The 23,294-nt window shown below is 42.0% G+C and overlaps 1 protein-coding gene across 53 annotated transcripts in view; it reads right to left on the bottom strand.

Annotated features, from left to right (window-relative positions):
• The window catches only part of Celf2 (CUGBP, Elav-like family member 2), an 856,648-nt gene that overhangs the window by 74,736 nt on the left and 758,618 nt on the right, over nt 1-23,294 (bottom strand). For all 53 annotated transcript variants that reach the window (NM_001110231.1, NM_001110232.1, NM_001160292.1 and 50 more), the window contains 2 exons: nt 10,242-10,290; nt 1,259-1,393 (listed from right to left, as the gene is read on the bottom strand). In NM_001110231.1, coding sequence (NP_001103701.1) covers nt 1,259-1,393; nt 10,242-10,290 — 184 coding nt within the window. The remainder of the gene's footprint in view (nt 1-1,258; nt 1,394-10,241; nt 10,291-23,294) is intronic.

A 23,294-nucleotide genomic window follows, 5' to 3' on the forward strand; every position in this document is an offset into this window, starting at 1 on the left:
GTCACATTCAGTATCTTCTTCAGCATGTAGACATTCAGCCTTGACGTTAGGCTTAGATAACATGTGTTTCTGAGGTGACAGAATGAATGACATATGGCTTCACACTGCCCCCTGCTCCCCCAGAACCAGAGTCAAGAGCTGGTGCCATTCTATCCCCTCTTCTCCTGACGGCCTCCATTAGGAACTTTGGAGGTGGATGTGGGTGAAACTTTGGTCCTCTGAGATTTTAGTTCTAGGAGCTGACAACATGAAGTTTTATGCCTAAGATGAAGAAGAAAAACCTTCCTGTCAGTTTTGATTAGGTAACCCCAGTGAGACAGGTAGAAATGACCACCGTGACATTTAGGGCCTGGCCATTTCTTTCAGTGAATGGTGTGGGTACAGAGCTGGCCCAGAACCTGAGTGTGAGAATGAGCACAGTTCTTAATTAGCTCCATGGGAACTGCACTGCAAAATGAAGACTTACTGACAAACTGAAAATGTTTGACATATACAATTCTTTAGATTGACGTGGAAAAGTACAGTCAGAGTAACTGTTGATACATACTGTCAACCTTCTTGTAGTTTAAGGACGCGGGTGCGTGGTCTTGTTGAGGAGGAGGAGGGTCTGGGAAGAGAAGGGTAACCCCCACTGACTCCTACAGTGGCTCACAAAACTGTAGCTTTCCCCATGGCTCTAAACACACCTTTTGCTTCCATTGTGGCAAAAGAAGAGTTTACGATTTTCCTCAGGTCAGTCATTTTTCTGCCACTTACAGGGTGGGGCTGGGGACCAGAGGCTGGACAAGACAGGGCAGGACAGGTCTGTTCCTGGGAGGTACTGCTTCTGTTCTGCACTGCGTGAGCATGGCACTCTTTCTAGGCTTATATGGCTATGACGAGGACCATATCTTTTACAGCCATTCAGACAAGCAGAGAAAAGTCTGGCTGAGCATCCATTCCCATCCTCCACCTTCTCTCCTTGTCGCCCAAATGTTCTCAATTTGAGGATGAAAGGGGGAAAGATGTAGAGCAGCCTGACAGCGTCCCATGGGACCTGGGCTAATATGTTGGCACTCAGACCTTTTCACCTGGACATGTAAGACATGATCATTCTGGTTACAGAGAAAAGTTCAGGTTGGATGACTTGATCGCATGAGATGTACTGCAAGCTGACCCCTGCTGTATGTGATGCCTGCGATGTCTACACCTCCCTTGACTGTGACACAGAGTTCCAATTAGCACCTAAAGAAAAAGACTTTACAGAGAACACACTCACCTCGACTCAGCCCATCAGGTCCCCGGAGAATCCGGCATTCTTCTATCTGACCGAATGGAGAAAACATCACTCTGATATCATTCTCGTTACATTTCTTGGAAACCATTCCTATGAACAATTTTCTGTCTTCCACAGCTAGGAGATAAAAATAACAAACGAACAAAGGCCATGTAATCTATTTTTCGTGTAACCAATCATTCGTTACCACACCAGGCTAAGCTTGGCCACGAGAGAATGAATCAGTCTAACTGCATACTTGTATCTGCCCCTTACTCCTGCACACCCACCCCATTCTCGCCTCTTTTCCATTCTGACCTCAACAACAATCTGTTTAGCGTCTAACTAGTCAGACTGCTTACACCTGAAGCACAAGTTGACTTTTCTAGAGGAGAAAATTGTCGTTCCCTGAGAATCATCTCTGGTAGGGGCAAACCCAAAACAGAAGAGCAAGGAGGGAAAATATATATATCTCCTATAAGGCCAAATTACAACTGATTTCAGGACAGTGCTTACAGCCTTTCTAAGAAAGGCCCTTGTAAAAGATGTCTGAGATGCCCCTCGAGATAAGACCTGTTTATCTTCCTGCTTCACTTTATCTGTTTCTCAGAATTAAGTGTGGGTCAGGGAGGAGAGAGATGGCCATACTAGAGACCTGGATTAGTCAGTGTGTGCATAGCCTTTGTTACTGAGGCTACACCATCATCTTGCCATTGCTGTTTAAAAGTGACAGCTACTTTGGTTTCTTTTAGCCTGTGTAGGGCAGGTCACATTTCCATGTGAACAGTTATTGTTTCTGTGGATTTTCTGGGTGCTGGTCCACTGGAACTCAGGTTAAGGCATGGACAGGAGGCCTCTGGGACCGCTGCAACTCAGTGACTTCCTCTTAAGCAACACTGAGCCCAAGTCCTATGTCTGTGCTGCCCCATATGCAGCCAGTGCCATGTGCATGACTTCTCAGAACATTTAAAAGGGTCTAGGATGATTGAGAAACAGACTTTTTAATGCTATATCATTTTAATTTAAAATTTCAAAGCCTTTCATATGTATTATATTGGTAAGTGCAGCTCTGAAGAAGTTAAATGAAGAAGTTAGATGTTCTGTGTCCTAGAATTCCATGTAATAAGAAGAGGACTTATTCCATCTGTCTATAAAACAGATTCTGAGTCCTTAAGAGGGAAAGCAACTTTCCTAGGGTCATTTAGGAAGTATGTGATCTAATATGGACACATCCTACGTTCCTACCCCCACCCAGGGTTCTTGTTCCTTCACTGATTCTCCCAAGCTGGAGGAGGTAGATGAGCCTTACAGGCAGAAGGAATGATTATGACTAAAGGAGTCTTGCTCTCTGTTTAGTATTGTCATTGATTTGTAATGTAGTCCTGCTAATCATCTCACCTTTGTCAGCTAAGCTTCCTTTACTTTCTTTTTTCTTAGCACTGCCGAGAAGGCAACAGGCTTCATGCTTCAGTTAACGGACAGACGGAAGAACTGGGGTGCTAGAGCAGTGTGCACAATGCCCCTCCCTCTTACACCAGGCACTTTCTAAGACAACGCAGAGGTCTAGGGATCCTTTAATGTCCTCCTGAGAGGACACTTAGGAAGTAAAGCAGAATCTGGAGACACATGGAGTGGAGCGGGGAAAGAAGGTGCTGAACATATGAGGGACAGAGTCAAGAACACACTGGCACATCGGAAAAAGAAAACAAATCTTATGATCAGAGAATGAGCTCAGCGATAAGGAGAGTGATAGACTTAAACGGATGGGCTATTTATTTGGATTGTTTATTTGGATAAAAACGTTTAAGTACTGTTCTTTTTATACCTTTGGAAGAAGTGAAATACCAGTGATCTACTGCGATTTAGCAAAAACCTAGTGGTCCAGGGCACCAAGCTTCAGCAACCTCAGATCTCTTTACAAGGAGTCTTTATAGTCTCCTGACCGGTACGATTGATCATAGGCTACCTGTGAGCTGGCCCCTGAATACAGAGCATTATGGGCAGTAGACCCTGTAAGGAGGTGGCAACCTCCCTCCCCCATGACGGAGATGTGTAAATGGATGGAGAAGGAAGGGAATGACTATTAGTCTCCAATTTTTATTATTTTCTGCTCAGGACTCCTATGCCTACCCAACTATGGCTGGCAGCTGTATGAAAAAAAAAAAATCCTGTCATATTTCTTACCTTGAAGAAACTTGCTTTAGTTCTTTAAAATAAAAGCAGAATCAAAATTTTTTATTTGGTTTCTAATTTCACTGCCAAACTTGTAATTACAGTGTTTAGCTAAAACTATTTGTATATTTTGGGTTCCAGAGAAGTACCATAGTAAATGCACATGCAGATCCCGAGTAAGCTAACATAGGACACCCCCTTGGTAAGATGAGGACTCTGAAAATGGAAATCACTTCAGAGACGATGTTGACTTCTGGGTACCACTAAGAATAAACTCAACCAAATTTCAAGGAAGAAGACAACCCTTCTTTAAAATAACATTAGCTAAAAAGAGGGGAGGGGCCTCTGCATGCTAGCAAAAATGTTCATTTCTTTTTCTCTGTGTTAGGCTAGTATTTAATTTTTAATCAATGAGATTATGGATTGCTTAAATCAATCTATGGTATCCAGGGTAGTCTGGTAGGTGCTTTAGGGGAATTTAAAAACAAAAGTAAGTTCCCTTCTCTTTGGGGCAAAACCATTTTTCCCAAGGATGCTAATGAGCTGAGCAGGGATTGACTTTCACATATGGAGTGCTGCCTACCTCATAGATAACAACAGAACCACATTCTCCAGGCAGGTGCTCAATAAAACATCTTCTCTCATGGGAGAATGAGAAAGGGTTAATATTTTGAGTAAAAGGGTAACTTCTTTAAGTTAGAGGTCTAGAAACTTCATTTTTAAAACATCCCTAATTGTAAGTCTGTGCTAACACCCTGGTATACAATCTGTCAATGTCACACCTGGATTTGGGCTGCTTGAATTAATTAACAACTTTCCAATGTGTTGGTGCTAACATATGGCATTTAATTACTGCCTCCAAATCTTCAAGTGGTTCCACTTTGAATTTCAAAATTATTTTCCCATCTTCTGGTAAATCGGAAAGTGAGTGCATGAAAATACTGAGTGATTTCTATTTTTAATGGTGGCTTTGAAGGTTTTCACCTTCCCATGAAAATAGTTACCATGACTTCAACTAGCTCTAAGCTTGACAAAAAGGCACATAGGTTTCAGAGCCTTGAGAAAAAGGACAGGTCTTGATTAGCATTTTTGGATTCTAGGTCCCTCAACACATTGTAAGATTGGAAGGCTAATACAGAAGGTGTTATGTGTTCTCTCTGTAGAGCATCTTCCTTGAAATCAGGAGCATGGCAACAGTCAATACTGGCTGTAGCCAATGAGAGCCAAGCACAGCACAAGAGGCGAGCTCCTGCTTCAGCTCTCCCTCCCTCATCGCATCACTACCTTCAGCAGCTGTGTTGAAGTCTTGCACAGATGATACCTTCTACTTCATAGTAAGAGGACTGAGAGCTGACTGAAGAGGGAAAGCTGCATGGTGCAGAAAAATATACGGTATACAGAATGGAAGAAAGTAACTGTGCTTCTGCTAGTTAATGAAAGCCCTTTTATCCATAACTCCTCAGACACACTTCCCATATGATTGTTCAGTTTTCTATAGTAGGAAACTAACAAGAAAGCTGAATCCTGTTAAAGTGTTCACATTAGGTACACCATCAATTATTACTTATCTGGAGTAGTATTTTTTTTCTCTCTTTGGATATTTGGGATAGCAGCACAGAAAAAAAAGCAAGGATTAGCATGAATGTAAGAGAGGATGCAGATTTATTTATTTTCTTTCAGTTACTTTATTTATATTTCAAATGTTATCCTCCTCCCAGGTTTCCCCTCCACTAATCCACTATCCCCCCCTCCCCCTGCTTCTATGAGGGTGCTTCCCCACCCTTCCACCCACTCCTGCCTCACTGCCCTAGCATTCCCCTATGCTGGGCATTGAGCCTCCACAGGATCAAGGGCCACCCCTCCCATTGAAACCAGATAAGGCCATCCTCTGCTACACATGCAGCTGGAGCCATGTGTACTCTTTGGTTGGTGGTTTAGTCTCAGGAGTTCTGGAGGATGCAGATTTAATGACAGCTTTTAAAGGGTGATGGGTTATAGTAAGGATTACAGGTTTAAGAAGTCCATTCAGTAAGATCCAAAAGTGCAGGGCTGATGTACAAGGATCTAACATTTCTGGGCTCACTAAAGATTCCCTATATCAGGCTGTAGTGGCTAGGGATTCAATGGGGACTGTTTTGCTGGAATTCACTTGCCCATAACTCAGTGATCTTGATTAGCAATCCTTGCTCAGAAAATAGAAAATTTCAAAATCTCAGCACAGATAATGAAGACAGCAACTCTCTAGCTGTGATGAGTTCTTTGTGCTATACATAAATGTCAGCAAACTCAATACAAGTGCAATTAGAGCTCGTTATACTTCTTTCACTGCTATAGGAGCTATTCAGAGAGCCTGAACCAAAAAAATATTTGTGTTTTTTTTATGTTTCTGAAGTATGCTTACCTGTCAGAAATGGCATGAGCAATCAGAAAAGACTGCAACACTTACGAGTTAGAAAAGTGTGCATTTCTTCTGATTCCTAAGTTAGGTCCAAAGGGAACTATGAGTTGTTCATATCTATGCAAGACAAAGTTCCATTTGAACTCCCATAATAGAGTTCTTGAAATATAGTTGTAAATCTGCTCTCATGTTTTTGACTTTTCTAATAAAAAAAATTCAGAAAATCAAGGCAAAGGAGAACTCACCCTATGTGTAGGTTTGTGGGTTCTCAGTCTGTGTATAGGCCTATTCTGTCATGTAAAGAGTATGGGTGTGACAGGCCAGGGCCATTTAGAAGGCAACAAAATGTTTCTCCCAGTTTGTGGACTATGCTGCTAATTTGCCATTAGTATAACCCAGCAAACATTATTTCTCTGTGGTGGTGTGTTTGATAAATTTCCCCTCTAGGAAACCTGGTACTTTTGGAGAAGGTTCTGGAACCTTTAGGAGTCTTACTGGAGGAAGCATGTTACTAGAGGTGAGCTCTGAGGGTCTCTACAGCCCCACCTCACTTCCAGGGCACTGTGTTTCCTATGTGTGGTTGAGGGCTTGAGACTTGCTCTCTCTCTCAGCTTCCTGCTCTGGTCTCATGCCACCATGCCTCCCCTGAAACTATAAGCCCAAATAAACCCTTTCATCCTTAAGTTGCCTTTAGTCATGCTTTCTTCTTCTTCTTTTTTTCAGAGCAACAGAAAAGTAACCAACACAGAAATTGGTACCAGAGAGTATTGTTTTTGAGAAGAACGTGGGCATGTTGCTTTTTGGAGTGATCGGAAGACTTTGAAACTTGGACTAGGAAAGTAGGTAAATGTTGTATGTTCTAATGGGTCTGTGAAGCCAGAAGTGCTGAGATAGTAAAGACCTGGCTCCAGAGGCCCCACAGGGGTAACAACTTTAGCAACACAGCTACAGGCCATTGCTTCTATGATATTTTGGCAAAGAATCTGGCTGTTTTCTGTCTATCTCCTGAGAATCTGTGTGAGGCTAAATTGAAAAGAAATGGACTGCTAGGTCTTTAATCCCAGCATTTAGAAGGCAGAAGCTGATGTATCTGTGAGTTGGAAGCCAGCCTGGTCTATGTAGTGAATTCCAGAACAACCAGGGTCACACAGAGAGACTCTGTCTCCAAAACAAACAAACAAACAAACATACGCCTAATTTCTTTGGTAGAGAAAATGTCAAATCAGCACAATGTTGCATCTGCGGCCTGGCAATCACTAAAACCTCTTATGGAGTCCTACAATACAAAAGAACAAATGGGGCAGCAAGAAAGAAAGCATATATAGCTTGGATAGAAACAGAGCACTAGGAAGCTTAATGTTTCAGCTAAGGCGTGTGCTATAAGAGAGACTGATTGTTCAGGAGAGTAAGGCCATGAAAGGGAGGCCTCCTGCTCTGTACTGGAACAATAAGAAGGAGGATGATGTCAGAAACAGATTCCACCCAACTAAGATTCCAGCTTGTGAAAGGAGAGGGCCTAAGGATTGCTTGCCCCATAGACAGCAAGTGCTTCAACACAGAAAAGATACTGACAATGCAGAAGGTGGGACAAAGGTCTATCTTAAGCTGGCAGTTAATCCAGACGGTACTGGATTTGAAAGATTCAGGAGGGAGGGGGTCGTACACTCTTTCTCCATAGTTTTAAAGAGTAACTAAGGTCATTCTCCATAATTTTAGAGAGCAATTGAGGCCAGGCAACATGTGGAGTCTGTGAAAAGGCCACGAGAGGCCATTCCATGAAGCCGTGAAAGTGAAGCCTGGTTGTAGTGAAGACTAAAAGATGTTGGAGATGAGACATCTCCCAAGCAGAGTTAAATATATGGAGAAGAATCAGCTTGCAAAGAGATGCATGTTACAGCCAGTAAAGCTGCAAGCCTTAGACACCTGAGCCATTTCAATCACAAGCCCTAGGTAGTAGACACGGAGGCGTAGGAGGTGGCATTTTCCCTGATGCGTTTTAGTCTTGCTTTGATCTAGTATTTCCTTACTATGTTCCCCCTCCTCCCTCTCTGTTTAAGTTTGAAGGGGGCGGGGTCACAGTTAAGAGATTGCCTTGATATTCAAAACACACTTTGAACTTCTGAGCAAGGTTGAAACTTGAAGGACTTCTGGGAGCGGATTACATACATTTTATGAATGTGGTGATGTGAGTACAAAACACCCCCTAGGCTCATTCATTTGATTACTTGGTACATGTTGAAGCTTGCTTATTACTGCCCTGTACAATTGCTTCAAAAGGGGCATTTTAAGATGCTTTTTACTGTAGTAATAAGGAAACCCAAGTCCTCCTCAGCTTTTGAGATCATGAAAAATTTCTGCAGTAGTTTTAGACTTAAGCAAATACTGTGTCCAGGGTTGACACTGGAGAATAAAAACAGCGCAATCACTGAGGACTCTTGGCAGGAACAGCAGACAATACTGAGAAGAAAATATACCATAAGTGCTGCGCATTTATGGTCCTATGTGCTCAACCTCAAATATATGATTCGTGAGTTTATAAATACAACCTAAAGCTAAAAAAATAAGACAGACCCCTTTCAACAGACTTTCATTCCATGACTTTTGCTTCAAAATAATTTAGAGAAGTCTGGAGTCAAAGGATAGGCAGAGCATCTCTTGGTGGCTAGAAACTCCATGAAGACATAAACTGACAGGATTTGTCCCACATGATTCATCTGTTTACTATTAAGGGTAGAAGAGTATATGGGAATGTCTGGGGCAGAAATGGCTACCTTTAGAGGAAGGTGTGCTCAGCAAAGAATGATATACAGCCGAGGCATATCTCTGGGAGGTAATTAACACTTTAATATGTGTTCTGTCATCTGGGCCATGGTGGTGCAAGCCTCTAATCCTAGCATTTGGGAGGCAGAGGCAGATCTCTGAGTTTGAGGCTAGGTTGGTCTATAGAGCAAGTTCCAGGACAGATAGGAGTACACAGAAAGATCCTGTCTCAAAACAAACAAACAAACAAACCAACCAACCAACCAAAAGACAACAACAACAAAAAACAACCAAGGTGTCCCCATCATTTATAAAGACTGTTGCAAACATCTTATTTTGAGACTCAAGAGGAAACAAAAAGCCAAGCCATAAGGCAGTAGTTACCACTATTCCCTTTTTATGAATGAGCAGATGCAAATTTCCATGTTTAAGGACTATAATTAGGTATTAAGTCATTAAAATGAATAAAGTTTCCTGTCAGGGTCATAGTCTTTTCTTTTCTTTTCTTTTCTTCATATTTACTGTTGCAATGCTATTCCCTAGACATCTTTCCTGGTACACAGTAAATGATATATGAGTAGCTAAGGAAGGGAGGAAGGAACTTAGGAATCTGATCATGGTCTCACACAAAGAAGTGGTAGTCTTTTGTATTTTCTTGTGATAAACACCATTGTTTACACTATAACAGTATAGGAAGGAGACTGGACAGTCGTGGGAGGTAGGGAAAAGCAACAGCATCTGCTCAGAAGAGGGTAAGTGACCGAGAATAAGTCCTGTCTGACAAACCAGTGTTGGCAGCCCTTGGGACAGATTGGGAGTTCTCTTCCCAACTTTCCAGTCTGTGAAGAAGCCAGAAAATGGGATGCACTGCAATTAGCCATAAACTACCTCGTGGAGAGACTCTGAGCCCAATCATAATTTACATTTGCAGATATATAGATCTCTAAGTGCATGGCTTCTGCCCTGATTACTAATTAATGAGGTGCGAAGCTGCCTGCTGGAAGGAAACAGGGCTGATTATATCAGTCCTAGGGGACAGAGAAGCTCTGTGGTCCACGACAGTGGATGGTTCTTTTGAAAATACATTTTAGAAAGTTAAAAAGAACAAAACCTTGATAGGAGGCTTATAGAGACGGGAGCAAAAACTTGATAAAAATATGGACTACCAACTCTGAAGTGCCTTGAAGAGGCGAATCTCAATTTTATTATAGATCTCATCAAATACACATTTATTCTGCAAATGTATGTTCATTTAATCAGCAGACTTAATTCTGAATGGATCCTGATGCAAATGTATTGGTACAGTTTAGAGAAGAATATACGACAGTCAAAGAGGAGCAATGAGAGACAAAAAATGGTAGCCTGTTCTTTATGGGCTACTTACTTTCCACTCACGTTCTTCCCACCCATTAGGTGTTTCTGTGTTGTACCAGGAGTACGCCAATACTAGCCAGATCCCACAAGGCCACCACATAGAGCAAGGCCTAAGCAGAAGGTCGTGGAGGATTATCCCTTGCCACAGTCTTCTCCATATGTGCTGAGTCCAGTAGCTGTCCACCTTCCAGAGGGAACAACAGCTAGAGCTGGCCCCCTCCCCAACCTGAAGTAATCTAAAGTAGCAGGCACTATTCAATCAGACAGTTGGTCGACACCTACCGTTTGACTTTTCACTATCTGCAGGTTTCATCTGAATGGGATGATGCATCTAAAAATATAAAAGTGAGAAAGTAAAGGCAGATTGAACAACTGTAAAACCAGTTTCAGAAATGTGATATTATTCAAGTACTGCTATAAGTACAAAGATACGTCATTAATACCATGGCCTTTAAGGGGTGATATTACCTTTGTCTGTGTCCTCAGTTTTATGTTCAGGAACCTAACCTTCAAGCCGGGAACAGTGGAATCGTACTTAGGAGCTTGAGCTTTGGAACTGGAAACCTGGCTTTGTGTTAACTATAACCTCTACCTCTACATTATAGGTAATTCTATCTGAAATCTATTACAGTAACCTGGGCTAGTGGGGGTTCTCTAGTGTAGCCTCCTCATCTGTGATGGTATTGGATGGCACCCACAGAGCAGGCCCATGAGGGTTAAACAAGAGCACACATGTGAAGTGCTTATACATGAGCAGATACAGAGGGATGTGCTGAGGACGTTAGAATTATGGCTGTTCTACTTACAGGATGATATTTCTGTTGTCTACCACCTACTCTGTTTGCTTTTTGGGTTTACCTCAGGTCTCAATAGAAATGACATGAAGGTCTTCAAGTGGCTTGATTTAGTTACCACTAAATAATAGAACCATTGGGATACAGGAGAGAAAGACAGGAGCAAGGGAAGGAGAGAGACACGAGCCTTAGAAGTACAGTTAGCATATATGCAGAAGACAAAAAACTTGAAACAAATGAGGCTGAGATCCGAACCATGGCAGACATGGATGCTTCATGGTTCGTTCTACAAAGCTGATAACACCGCTGTGTATGACCCAGAGTTTACTCTAATCATGGAATGCTCCCACTATTTCCAATTAAACTAAATTCCTCAAAGTATTTCCAAAGGTCCTCTTATTTGATATTTCATCTTACTCCAAGGAATAAGGAAGCCCCAGGATGGATGGAATCACTGGCTGTGCAAATGCTTTTATTATAATGGGTCTGCTCTTTGTGAACTTTTAATTTCCCCAGTGGACTTCCATTACTTGCAAGCCACAGCTCTGGGTTTTATCTAATTTAAATGAAAGGAAATGGTACTTAGTTATGGCACTTATGTGATAGGGACATTATTATCAGGCAGTCCATGTGCACCAAATGCCCACCAGTGTCTTTAGAATACAAGGGAAGAAGACAGTAAGAAAGAACTGCCAAGGGATAAGACCCTAAGTAATTTAGAGCTGCCTGTATGCCTTTATAGACAGGATGTTTTTATCCATAGAGCATGGCCTTGAGATGCAGCACCTACTAGCATCTCCACTCCATACATTCATATAGTTAATTTGTAGAGCAGACACTACTTGAGGATGTAATGTTCAGGTGTCCTAAATAGTCCTAAAAAATACCACAGAAGAAAACTGTAGGAAGTTCTGGTGTGGCCACGAAATCAGGAGAGAACAAGGTTTAAGGATGATCAACAGAGCCTTTGAGTAGGTTACCCTTTGCTTCCATCTGCCCACACACTTAGCAAGCATGGTCTTCTTGTATTAGGCTCCAGGCTATAGCCAGTTAGCTAGCAAAGGCCTTGAAAGAAGTTTTTCCCCTCAGGTGCTATATGGCTGGCAAACAGCAGAGCAAATGCTAAGTGCTGGAGGAGAGGAAACACACAGTTAAGAAAGAGAAAGTTTCCTAGCAATCATGGTATCTAGTTCCAGATCTCAGACTTGCTAGCAGAAGAGAGAAGATGGCTTGTCAAACCTATGGATGTCCCAGCAATGACACAATGGTAAAAGTGAAGCTGTATATGACACTGCTCAGTTGGCCAAGAACCTGAGACAAGGTAGGCCAGGGACCTATGGGAAAACCTAATGACTCCTAATGCATTCTGCTCTACTCATAGATCAGGGCTTTGCCCAGCCATCATTAGAGAAGCTTCCTCCTGCAGTAGTAGGGAACAAAGATAGAGAACCACAGTCATACAATTTGCAGAGTGAGAGACCTTGAAATACTCAGTTCTAAAGGGATGGCAGCATCAAATCTCTCCTCTCAGAGCTCATTGGACTATTAGAATAGGAGGCAGAAAGAGTGTAAGAACCAGAGGGGATGAAGGACACCACGGAAACGAGGTCTTTTAAAAACAGCAGAACCAACACGTAGGAACTCAAAGACTGTGGCAGCACGCACAGGGCCTGCTCTGGTCTGCACCACATGTGGTCCCAGTGCTGAGAGATGTGGACACCAGCTCCCATCCCTAACCCAGAAGCTATCTCCAACTGATAACCACTTGCAAATGAGAAATTTGTTTTCTTCAATGGAATCTCAATGGGGATACAAGCCAAACAACTCTTTCCCCTGATTTTACTGAAAGTAGAGGATTTTTTTTCTCACACAATATATCTTGACTATGGTTTCCTATCCCTCTGCTCCTTCCAGCTCCTCTCCTGCCATCTGGCTCTACTCCCTTTCTGTCTCGTTAGGAAACCAACAGGCTTCTAAGGAACAATAATAAAATAAAATAAATAAAGTATAATAAGATAAAAACAAAAACTAACACATTGGAATTGGATAAAACCAACAGAAAGAAAAGAGCCCAAAAGAAGGTACAGGAATTAAAGACCCAGTCATTTGCACACTCTGGAACCCTATAAAAACACTAAACTGAAAGCCATAATACACATGCAAAGGATCTATAGGGTACAAAGATAAGGGAAAATATATGAATAAGCTAAAATTTAAAAATAAAATTAAATTAAAAGAGAAAAAAGCCCTGAGATAACATGTTGAAACAAGGACCCTCCAGAGATGCCTTTGAGTTCTTCTTCTATTGGCCATTTCTCTACTGATGGAGGTATAACCCACCCTTAAGAGTAGGTCAAGGGACCTGGATGAGGGCAGGTTGGGGATGGGATCAGGTGAGAGGAGAATGAGGGAAAGAGTATTGGGAAAGACAACTGTTATTGGGGGACATTTCTGAGATGATCTTGAAACCTAGGTTAATGGAAATTTATAAGGGAATTTACAAGGGTGACTCTAGCAAAGACTCCTAGTAATGGGGGACACGGAGTCTGAATAGGCCATACTCTGTAACAGGCAAGACTGGGACACCAACTCAACCACACAACCTTTGACCTACAATATGTCTTGCCTACAAGATGTGCTGAGTTAAAGATGGTACAGTAGTTGAGGAAATGGCCAACTGTACTGGCTAGTTTTGTGTCAACTTGATATAGGCTGGAGTTATCACAGAGAAAGTAGCTTCACTTGAGAAAATGCCAAAAAAAAAAAAAAAAAAAAAAAAAAAGAAAGCCGGGCGGGCGTGGTGGCGCACACCTTTAATCCCAGCACTTGAGAGGCAGAGGCAGGTGGATTTCTGAGTTCGAGGCCAGCCTGGTCTACAAAGTGAGTTCCAGGATAGCCAAGGCTATACAGAGAAACCCTGTCCTGAAAAACCAAACCAAAAAAAAAAAAAAAAAAAAAAAGAGAGAAAATGCCTCCATGAGATCCAGCTGTAAGGCATTTTCTCAACTGGCAATCAAGGGGGGAGAGGCCCCTTTTGAGTAGTTCCATCCCTGGGCTGGTAGTGTTGGGTTCTATAAGAAAGCAGGCTGAGAAATCCAGGGGAAGCAAGCCAGTAAGTAATATCCCTCCACGGCCTCTGCATCAGCTCCTGCTTCCTGACCTGCTTGAGTTCCAGTCCTGACATCCTTTGGTGATGACAGCAATGTGGAAAGTGTAAGCTGAATAAACCCTTTACTCCCCAATTTGCTTCTTGGACATGATGTTTGTACAGGAATAGAAACCCCGACTAAGACACCAATCAATGACTAGGCCAGCTTGAGACCAACGCAGAGAGAGAGAGAGAGAGAGAGAGAGAGAGAGAGAGAGAGAGAGAGAGAGAGAGAGAGAATGAATGAGAGACAGACAGACAGACCATCCCTTACACTGCCCCGATGGTCAGGAACCAGAGGCTGGATATTTCAGAGACCTAGGATAGAACCAAACATGACTGGCAAAAAGAAAAACAAACAAAAAAAGACAATGTAATGATTCCTAATACTATTCTGCTATTCATAGATTGGTGCCTAACTCAATTGTCATCAGAGAGGCTTTACCAAGCAAATGATGGAATCCGATGTAGAACCCCACAGCTGAATATTAAGCAGTTTAGGGAATCCTGTGCAAGAGGGGGGGAAGAAGGATTGCAGAAGCCAGAGGGATCAAGGATACCACAAGAAACCTACAGAACCAATCAATCTGGGCCCATAGGTGCTCTCAGAGACTAGACCACCAATCAGGAAGCATGCACGGGACTGACCTAGGTCTTTCACACATGTTACAGTTGTGTATCTTGGTCTTTGTGTGGGACTCCTAATAGTGGGAGCAGAGGCTGTCTCTCGGTCACCGGCCTTTGGGACCCTTTTCTCCTACTGGGTTATCTTGTCTAGCCTTACTAGGAGAGCATGCATCTACTCTCACTGTAACTTGAGACTCTAGGGCTGCTTGACATCCATAGGAAGGTCTGCCCTTCTCTAAAGAGAAATGGAGGAGTAGATGTGAGGGGTGGGTGGAGGGTGGAGAATGGGTCATGGGGGAAGGGACTGAAAGGAGAGGAGGGAGAGGAAACTGTGATTGGTATGTAAAATAATAATAATAATAATAATAATAATAATAATAATAGAGTAGTTTGTTTCTCCAGTGAGATTCCCTGGGAGGGAGGAAACTAAATGTTCATTTGCAAGTGGTTCTATATTGGAGAGTACTAGTTTAGGAGTGGACGGTTGTTAGCCTACTACTTCTTTCATCTCTATGGCCCCATTTGGTGCAGACCCAGGCAGACTCCATATATGGTAGTTGCTCCAATCTCTGTGAGTTCATTTGTGCATTTATCATGTTGATTTAGAGGCCTTGTTTTCTTGGTGTCTCCATTCCCTCTGGCTCTTACATGCTTTCTGTCTCCTTTTACTGGAGGGACACATACAATTAAGGTCAAGTGTTCCAAGGTCTCTCACTGTCTGCATACTGTCTGGCTGTAGGACCTATGTTTGTCCCATGTGCTGCAGGAGGCAGCTTCCCTGATGATGGCTGAGCAAGGCACTGATTTGCGAGTACAGAATGCCATTAGGATCCATCAGGAGTCATTTTACTGCCAGTGGGCTCTGCTCTGTTTTGTTTCTGTGTTTTTAGCTTTGTTTTGTTTTTTATTTTTTTTTTGTTTTGTTTTTTCCCTAAACAACATCACTGTTTGGGATACAATCCACACTTAATGGTAGGACCCATGGCCAGCAGTAGATAGCCAACACATAAGTCAATGGCACCTTTGGAAGTTCTTTGTCTCATGTTTTATCAGGGAATCTTTTTCAACCTTACAGGTCATTTGTGTACATATTATGGCTTCTGGTTTTGTGTTTTTATGGTATTCTTGTGTCTACTAACGTGTGTCTTTCTGATTCTATAAGTGTTTCTCGTGCTTTTTCTTTGGCTTTCTTCCGTTTGTCCATTTTTTGTCCTATTTCATTTTGCTATTTTATTTTATTTTATTATTATCCCTTAAATGCCTGTCCCCCACCTCTCAAGGAAAGAGAAAGGAGGTAGATCTGGATGGAAGGTAATATAGGCAGGAACTGGAAACCATAGCCAGAATATATTATATGGAGAAAAAAATCTATATAGTCAATAAAGAAACTAAAAAGTGAATATATTTCTTTCCAAAAGGAGTTTATCATGCCAGCAAAATGGGTAGTGTAAGGCTGCCAGGGTGGTTAGCATCCAGGTCTTAGAGGGCAGCAGCAGGCTGTGAGGGTGGTCAGCATCCAGGTCTTAAAGGGCAGCAGGAGGCTGTGAGAGTGGTTAGCATCCAGGTCTTAGAGGATCTTGTAAGCTAAGAAATTGATGGTTTGTGAAGTGTATTGGGGGAATACGAGATTTAAGCAGTAAAGGCAACTGGGCAGAATTTTGAGTTTAGAAAAAAAAATTCAGTTTGGTGATACCATTGAGGATGGATTACATAAAAGACACAGGAGTCAGGATGGCAGCTAGTAAATAGCCCCAGTAATATTATGAAGTTATAAAATTCAGTGCTAACTGGCTCTTTTGGGGATTGAGGTAGAAGAACTCCACACACAGACAGCCATCCAGATCAAAGAGTCATTGATCAATTAGGAAAAATTAGAGGAATCATGTCAGAGGAATGAATGCCAGCCTAAATACGCTAAATTTGATATGACTATGGCTAACAAGATGTTGGAACTGCAGGGCTCAAGCTTGACAAAGGATTCAGTATGGGAGGCAGCAGTGGAAATCCCAGGAATTGATGGACTAACAAGAGCCAGCAGCCAGGACAGAACCACTGAGGGTATACGTCAGGAAGACAATATCTTGAGAGGACAGAGCAAGGAGCTGGCAGAAGGGCAGGGGGCCATGATGGGGAGTTCCAAGAATGAGGACTTTGGAGTGGAGAGATGTCTCAGTGGCTAAGAGCACCGACTCTTCTTGCAGAGGACCCAGATTCAGGTCACAGTACCTACATGGTGGCTCACACTGGCTTTAACTCTAGGGGAACTTTCTGTCCTTTGGAGGCACTACATGCACATGGTGCATATGCATACATGCAGGTAAGACCTTCATACACAGACAGTAAAAGTAAAGAAAGCTTTATTTAGGGATTCTTATTCAAGGCAGTAAGATAGTGGTGCCAAATGCAGGTTCTGGTAAACAGAGAAGTGAGTGACGGGGAAGACAACAGTGCATGTGATAAATGAAGACTACTGCTTCTCATAGTTACAAAGGGATGAAGATACGAATCTTGATAGATGCAAACAGTGGAAGATGGCACCTTTCCCTTTCAAGACAATAAAGAATGATATGGGTTAATATACTGCAAAGTCATGTGAGATTTACAGTTTAAAGACACAAGAGATGGAAGTGTTTATATGTACATGTTGTATGGAAACGTAAAGATGAAATGAATGCAGCTCTTGCCCTTACGACACCTACTGTCCACTGTTGTGACTGATACGCACATTTTATAAAAGGAAGTGACAAACACCAGAAAAGCATCAGGTGTTGTGAGCGTCAGGCCTAAGTGCTACGCCTTGTAGCCTTATCTGTGACATACACAATACACTAGAGGAGAGATCTGGGAGCCATAGGAGCAGCATCTTTTTATTCTAAAGCTGCTCTCAGTTGCAGTTATGAAGAACAAGGGTCTTCACTAAAGACACACAGCTGGTTAATGACAGAGCTGGGATCAGAAGTCTAATCTCCCTGCTTTTAATCCAGTGATGACTCTCCAGACCACACTGCCTCTTCACTGAATGTCTACCACGGGACTTGGACATATGGGCTTTTAACTAAGAACTCCAGGCTTTACTCACCAGCGCTGGCAAACGTTCCCACAAAGGAGCCTGAAACACACCCTTAGGTGAAAGTCTTCTCCTCTTTTAAACTCCCACAGCACTTGGTCTCTGTAGCTTTATGACTAGTAGAGTAGGACAGTAATTCTTCATTCCTCATCTTCCTGCAGCTGGACAGTATCTGACCTTAGAATATCTAAAGGTAATGGCAGCCATAGTAAAGCAGCCACTGCCACTATAGGCCCGGACTCTGTTTTATTCTTTATTAGGTCCAGGGGGTAACATCCCATCCACAGAAGCCTGGGCTGTTACTATGGTGAAGTCTTGAGTGGGTGGTCTACTTGGGTACATTCTGAAGAGAATGTGGACAAAGTGTGTAAAGTACTGCAACTTTTGAGAAAGGTCTTTAATCAGTACTATGTTAAGAACTGCTCATTTTCATACATTCTGTAAGATGAAGGAAATGAAAGGGTCTGTCATGATGGACCATGTAGAGGACACTGAGACAGATCCATCAACAGTTTTCTAGAGCGGAGTATGTGCTGAGCTAAGACAATATGGGAACTCAGAAATGCCAAATACAGACTAAGGAAGCAGGAATTGAATATGGTGTCTTAAGATGTTGCTTCTTGAATACATTCTTGCTGAGCCTATGGTACAAGGATTGTGAGTTTAAAGTCTGCCTAGGCTATAGACTTGGTACACAGCCAACCTGAGCAACTTTGTAAAACCATGTTGAAAAGTCAAAGAAGACTAGTGATACAGGTTAGCGGTGGAGCACCTAAGAAGTAAGCATGAAGTCCGTGCATTATTTCCTAGTACTATCAAAAGCTGGAGGAATGACATCTCAAAGAAGAGAACTCATATGCAAAGGCACAAAGCAAGTGAAAATGAGATGCATTCTTATAGAATGACGCTATGACATTCTAAGCAAACCATGCTATTATAGAATGGTTATTATAGACTTTTTGATCAAAGCAACAGGAGTTCTTAAAAGAAAGAAGACCACTCACTATGATCAAAGTAGCTGAAGCCTAGTATGACAAGGAAAGAAGGACGTATTCATGAATACGTTCCAAGGAAGCAAATGATTTGACTACTCAACCATGAACTAAAACTGGCCTCATCACTAGGATTGGCAGCTAGAAGTCACATCCTCAGCACCTTTCTTAAGAGCTGACAGTAGAGGGCTTCTGGGTCTGTGTACATTCAGAGATGATGCGCCTAACCCTCAAGAGACTGGAGGCCCCAGGGAGTTTAGAGGTCAGGTGGGGTGGGGGATGGGGACATCCACATGGAGACAGGGGGTGTGGGGAGGAGGTGTGGGATGTGGAGTAGTTGGAGGGTGGATGGGGGGGGGAGAATGGAATATGGAGTGTAAAAAAATAAATTTTTAAAAAAGCATTTTTGCATTAAAAAAACAAACAAGTGTCTTGTCCAAGAAAATAAAACAGAGCAGCAGTCAAGTGTCCACCCCCCCCCCCCAAAAGAGCTGAAGATGAAACCAGTGTTGACAGTACGCTGCTTCCTAACACCTTCCAACCTGACTATGGAACCTGCTGCCTAGGCTGGAGTGGTCCAGTGAGAGACTTCCATGTTATGCACTGCACCTGGAAGTTCTGACTAATGCCATCAGAGTAGAAAAGGCTCAGAGAACTTGCCAGTCTCCATTTCAGTGTCTAATGTCTCAGCAGTTGTAAGGAATTCCAGTCTGAACTACATCCAGTTCTTAGCAGCAAGTGAGCACATAGGATTGTCAAGATTTTCCAGAGGTGGGGAGAACAAGGAGTTTGTCTTCACAATCACATAAAACTGGCCTTGTTGGAGGGACATATTCAGTGACCTGTCTACACTGTCACAATCTGCCTGAATTTCTGATCAATCTATCAAGTTTAGAAACACCAGTCTCTGGCATGTAGAGGGGAGTTTTTCTGAGTTGTGATGAAACAGGGAGTAATGCGTCCACAGCTTGTGTTTGACTCAGGTGTCTTGGGAGCAAACAGAAAACCCACACTCCTCTCTGTGGAGAGCTTGCTTTCATGAGAAAAGTGATAGGTGCTAGCTTTACACCAGACAGGGTTCACAGGAGTGCAGTGGACCTAAGATCCTTACAGACAGACACTGCTCAGAGGTGTGCAGTGGACCTAACATACGTTAGGTTGGCATTTCTATGAACAAAGCTGACTAGATTTGTACTCCTATAGATTTTTTTATATTCCCTTTTTTATTAGATATTTTCTTCATTTACATTTCAAGTGCTATCCTGAAAGTCTCCTATACACTCCCCCTGCCCTGCTCCCCAACCCACCCACTCCTGCTTCCTGGCCCTGGCATTCCCTTGTACTGGGGCATATGATCTTCGCAAGACCAAGGGCCTCTCCTCCCATTGATGGGCAACTAGGCCATCTTCTGCTACATATGCTACTAGAGACACTGTTCTGTTTAGTTCATATTGCTGATCTATAGGAACCTTCTATTCATTCACTATGGAATAACAACATTTTGCCCACAGTTACACTTGCTGGCTAGTTTCTTGGTCTTTATTTAGCTTTATCTGTTTTGAATCAAATGGAACATAATGAAAAGGGAAAATTTAATAGCTCTCTTCCTCGTTTTTTCACTGGGGTTTGGGTAGTTCTAAGTGTCATTTCAGTTACAATCAACTACTAGCATCATATATTAGTCAAAGCAGAACAATGCAAAGCAACAGATCTTACTTCAGCACACTAAGGGATGCTTATGTGGAGCTGCTTAACTTCAAGTGAGAACAAATTCATACATCACCATCTTTTCTCCCCTAAAGCTACGACTCTGCACCATCTACAACATACAGCCTGTTCTGTATGATGCACCCTGACTGGTGCTGCAGTACACAGGATTCCTGCATCAAGCCTCCCCACTTTGACCCCTCCTCTTAATGGGTCAGTACAAGGTGCTCACTTTCCTCTTTTCCCTTCATATATACAAAGCGACCTAGAACTGATCTGTCTACTACTGGTGCCCAGAATGGCAATTTCCTGATTGGAACAGCTACGGTCCACCCCCGAAAGTGTTTTAGGTTCATCACAGAAGCAGCCAGCTGTGGGTGACGAAAATGAAAATGAGTGACCGGTGTTTAGAAAGTACATTGTGGAGGAGCCTAGACCATGGCTCCTCTAACCTAACCTGTGTGCGCAGTTCCAGTGTGCCTACAGGAAGACTATGAGTTATACCACCTATCACTAAGGAAGTCAGAGGACAGTGAGACCATAGCTTGGATGAGTTCTTACACAGAGGAGAACTCAAGTTCATCACCAACTGATGAAGTAATCACCTCTCACACAAGATATTAAAAATGCCATTGCAAACCTGAAATAGATTTTCAAAAGTCCCGTTATAGTCTCATTATTAAAGCTATTACAATAGCTTCATATAGACCAGCTATGCTGGCATATATTATAATATGCTTACTGTAACAAAATCTTTAAAAGTAAAGAAAGAGGGGAGTGAAACAGGCAAATCTATGAAAGAGCTCCATGTTCAATGAGAACGAAAAGGTTCCAGTTTGTAAAAACCAAAACCAAAACCAAAACACTAGCATGTTTATGTCACTCCATGACAACAACAACAAAAAAAATGATTTATGTAGGGTACTTGGTATCTTGTTTGTATAATAACTATGAGACAAATGCAACTATACTATACTATCAGAGTTTTTATAAAAGTGAATTTGTGAATGATAAGTTGTGAGAGAGTTGCCACCAACTGTAGGTAGGCAATTCTCTGAAATGGATGACTCTGAGAGCAAGACAGCACACAGTTATCTCGTCTTGCTACTTTATGTACTGGCATCCTTCTAGTTACTGTGACATCATGCTCTGCATTAGGAGATGAGCACCAAGGGTGTCTCTGGAACCATCAACTTATCATCGCTGAGCAGGAACCTCTGCACTTGCTTTTCTTCCAGTCGTAAACCAGCTAAGATATAGTTACAAGAATGACTGCTCAGTAGGAACACATGACAAAAAGAATTTCTCAGATCAGTCAAAACAAAATATTGATTACTGACATTAATCAATATTTATCAATTATGAAAACAGAGGAAGTCATCTTTTCACTCTTAATTTTTCAGGCATGCGTTACAGGTTTCTTGTAAGTTAGCCAGTTATTTTTCTCAATGGCCCTGTCAAGTTGATATTTAGAAGAATCAAGAGGGCAGGGAAAAATACACTGGCAAAGTCACACAGCCAATACACAGGGGTCAGAATGTTCACTCATGTCTATCTGTGGCAAGAGCCCATAACCTCTATTCCATACACATGTAGTTTTCTGTATGTATGAACATTCTAGAAAATACAAATGAACACATTAAAATGTCTTTCTGAGATTGCCTTAATTCACTTAGTATGATTATCTCTAGTTGAAATCTTTAAAATCAATCAGTGTATGAACAACTTTCCAATACGTAAGCCATTATACTCATACTAAGGCTATGTTAACTACTTAGTTTACTTGTTATCACAGTTGTTCCAACCATTCTTTATAAACTCTACAGAAAGAGGTCACCTTCTGCAGATCACATTCGTGGAAGAGCAGAGTGCAGACTCACCCACCCTCAGCCACATGGCCATTCCTCATCGCTCTTCTGGAGCACTATGACTGCGTCACCATAGTGGGTACACGGGGAATTCTCAATCACTGTTTGCTGGCACACTTTTATATATGTGTTCTAAGCCCAGAAAAAAGAGGAGCTTATTTGAATGGATAGTAACAAGAACTATGACATAAAATTTTCTTCCCATGGCAAATCACAACTGGAGAAAAACTCAGTGAAAAAAATTATGATTTCTTTCTCAGAGCCATTGAGCTATGTAAAGTGTCCAATAAAGTTATTATGATCATTTTTACACAGAACTTGCCCTGAGGAGTTTTGTAAGGGTCCATTTGAAAGCTAAAAGAATACACTATAAAGAATGGCCTTTTCTGGTCCTTGGGAAGCAATGTTCAACTCTGAGCTTTTTGATACACAATAACAACACGGTGATAGAAAACACAGAGAACTCAGAATTCCGTGTCTGCTTTTGGCTTAGTGGGCTCCAATTCTGCCTTTCAAGTCACAATGACATGACCTATTAATATTTCTGCTAGAATAATGCAGTGTAGTAAAGGGGATAAAACAAGCAGTATGACTATTTAGTCTTGGCAAAATGGAAAATAAAATATGGCAAGAAAATTAGATTACTCTGGGTAGAATTCTATGAGGGAATTTGGAGTCTGTTATGGTGATTAAGTCATCATTTCTGACAGATTACTCTAATCGGCTGTCAAATAACATTTCCAACCCCATCTGTAACTTGGCACCCTAGTTATTCAGCCCATGCTACCTTCTGTGTATAAAATGCACACCAAACAAGAGAGATACACACGAGCATGTATTATACTCATTAGCTGTGATTAGATTCTGTTTTCATACTAGATAAAAACACAAGCTTCCACTTTGCTTTATTTGTTCCTAAAATAAGAAGAAAAATGAATAATTTTGAAAGAGGTAGAATAGGCCATTAAAAAAAAACTTTCAAAAAAAGTGCTATTTAAAACAGGTAATGTTTTTTCCTTTCCCTTCCCTTCCCTTCCCTTCCCTTCCCTTCCCTTCCCTTCCCTTCCCTTTCCTTTCCCCTCTCTCCTCTCCTTTCCTTTCTCCTCTCTCCTTTCCTTTCCTTTCTCCTCTC

The sequence above is a fragment of the Mus musculus genome, chromosome 2 (genome assembly GCF_000001635.26).
Source record: "Mus musculus strain C57BL/6J chromosome 2, GRCm38.p6 C57BL/6J".
NCBI classification, from domain to species: domain Eukaryota; kingdom Metazoa; phylum Chordata; class Mammalia; order Rodentia; family Muridae; genus Mus; species Mus musculus.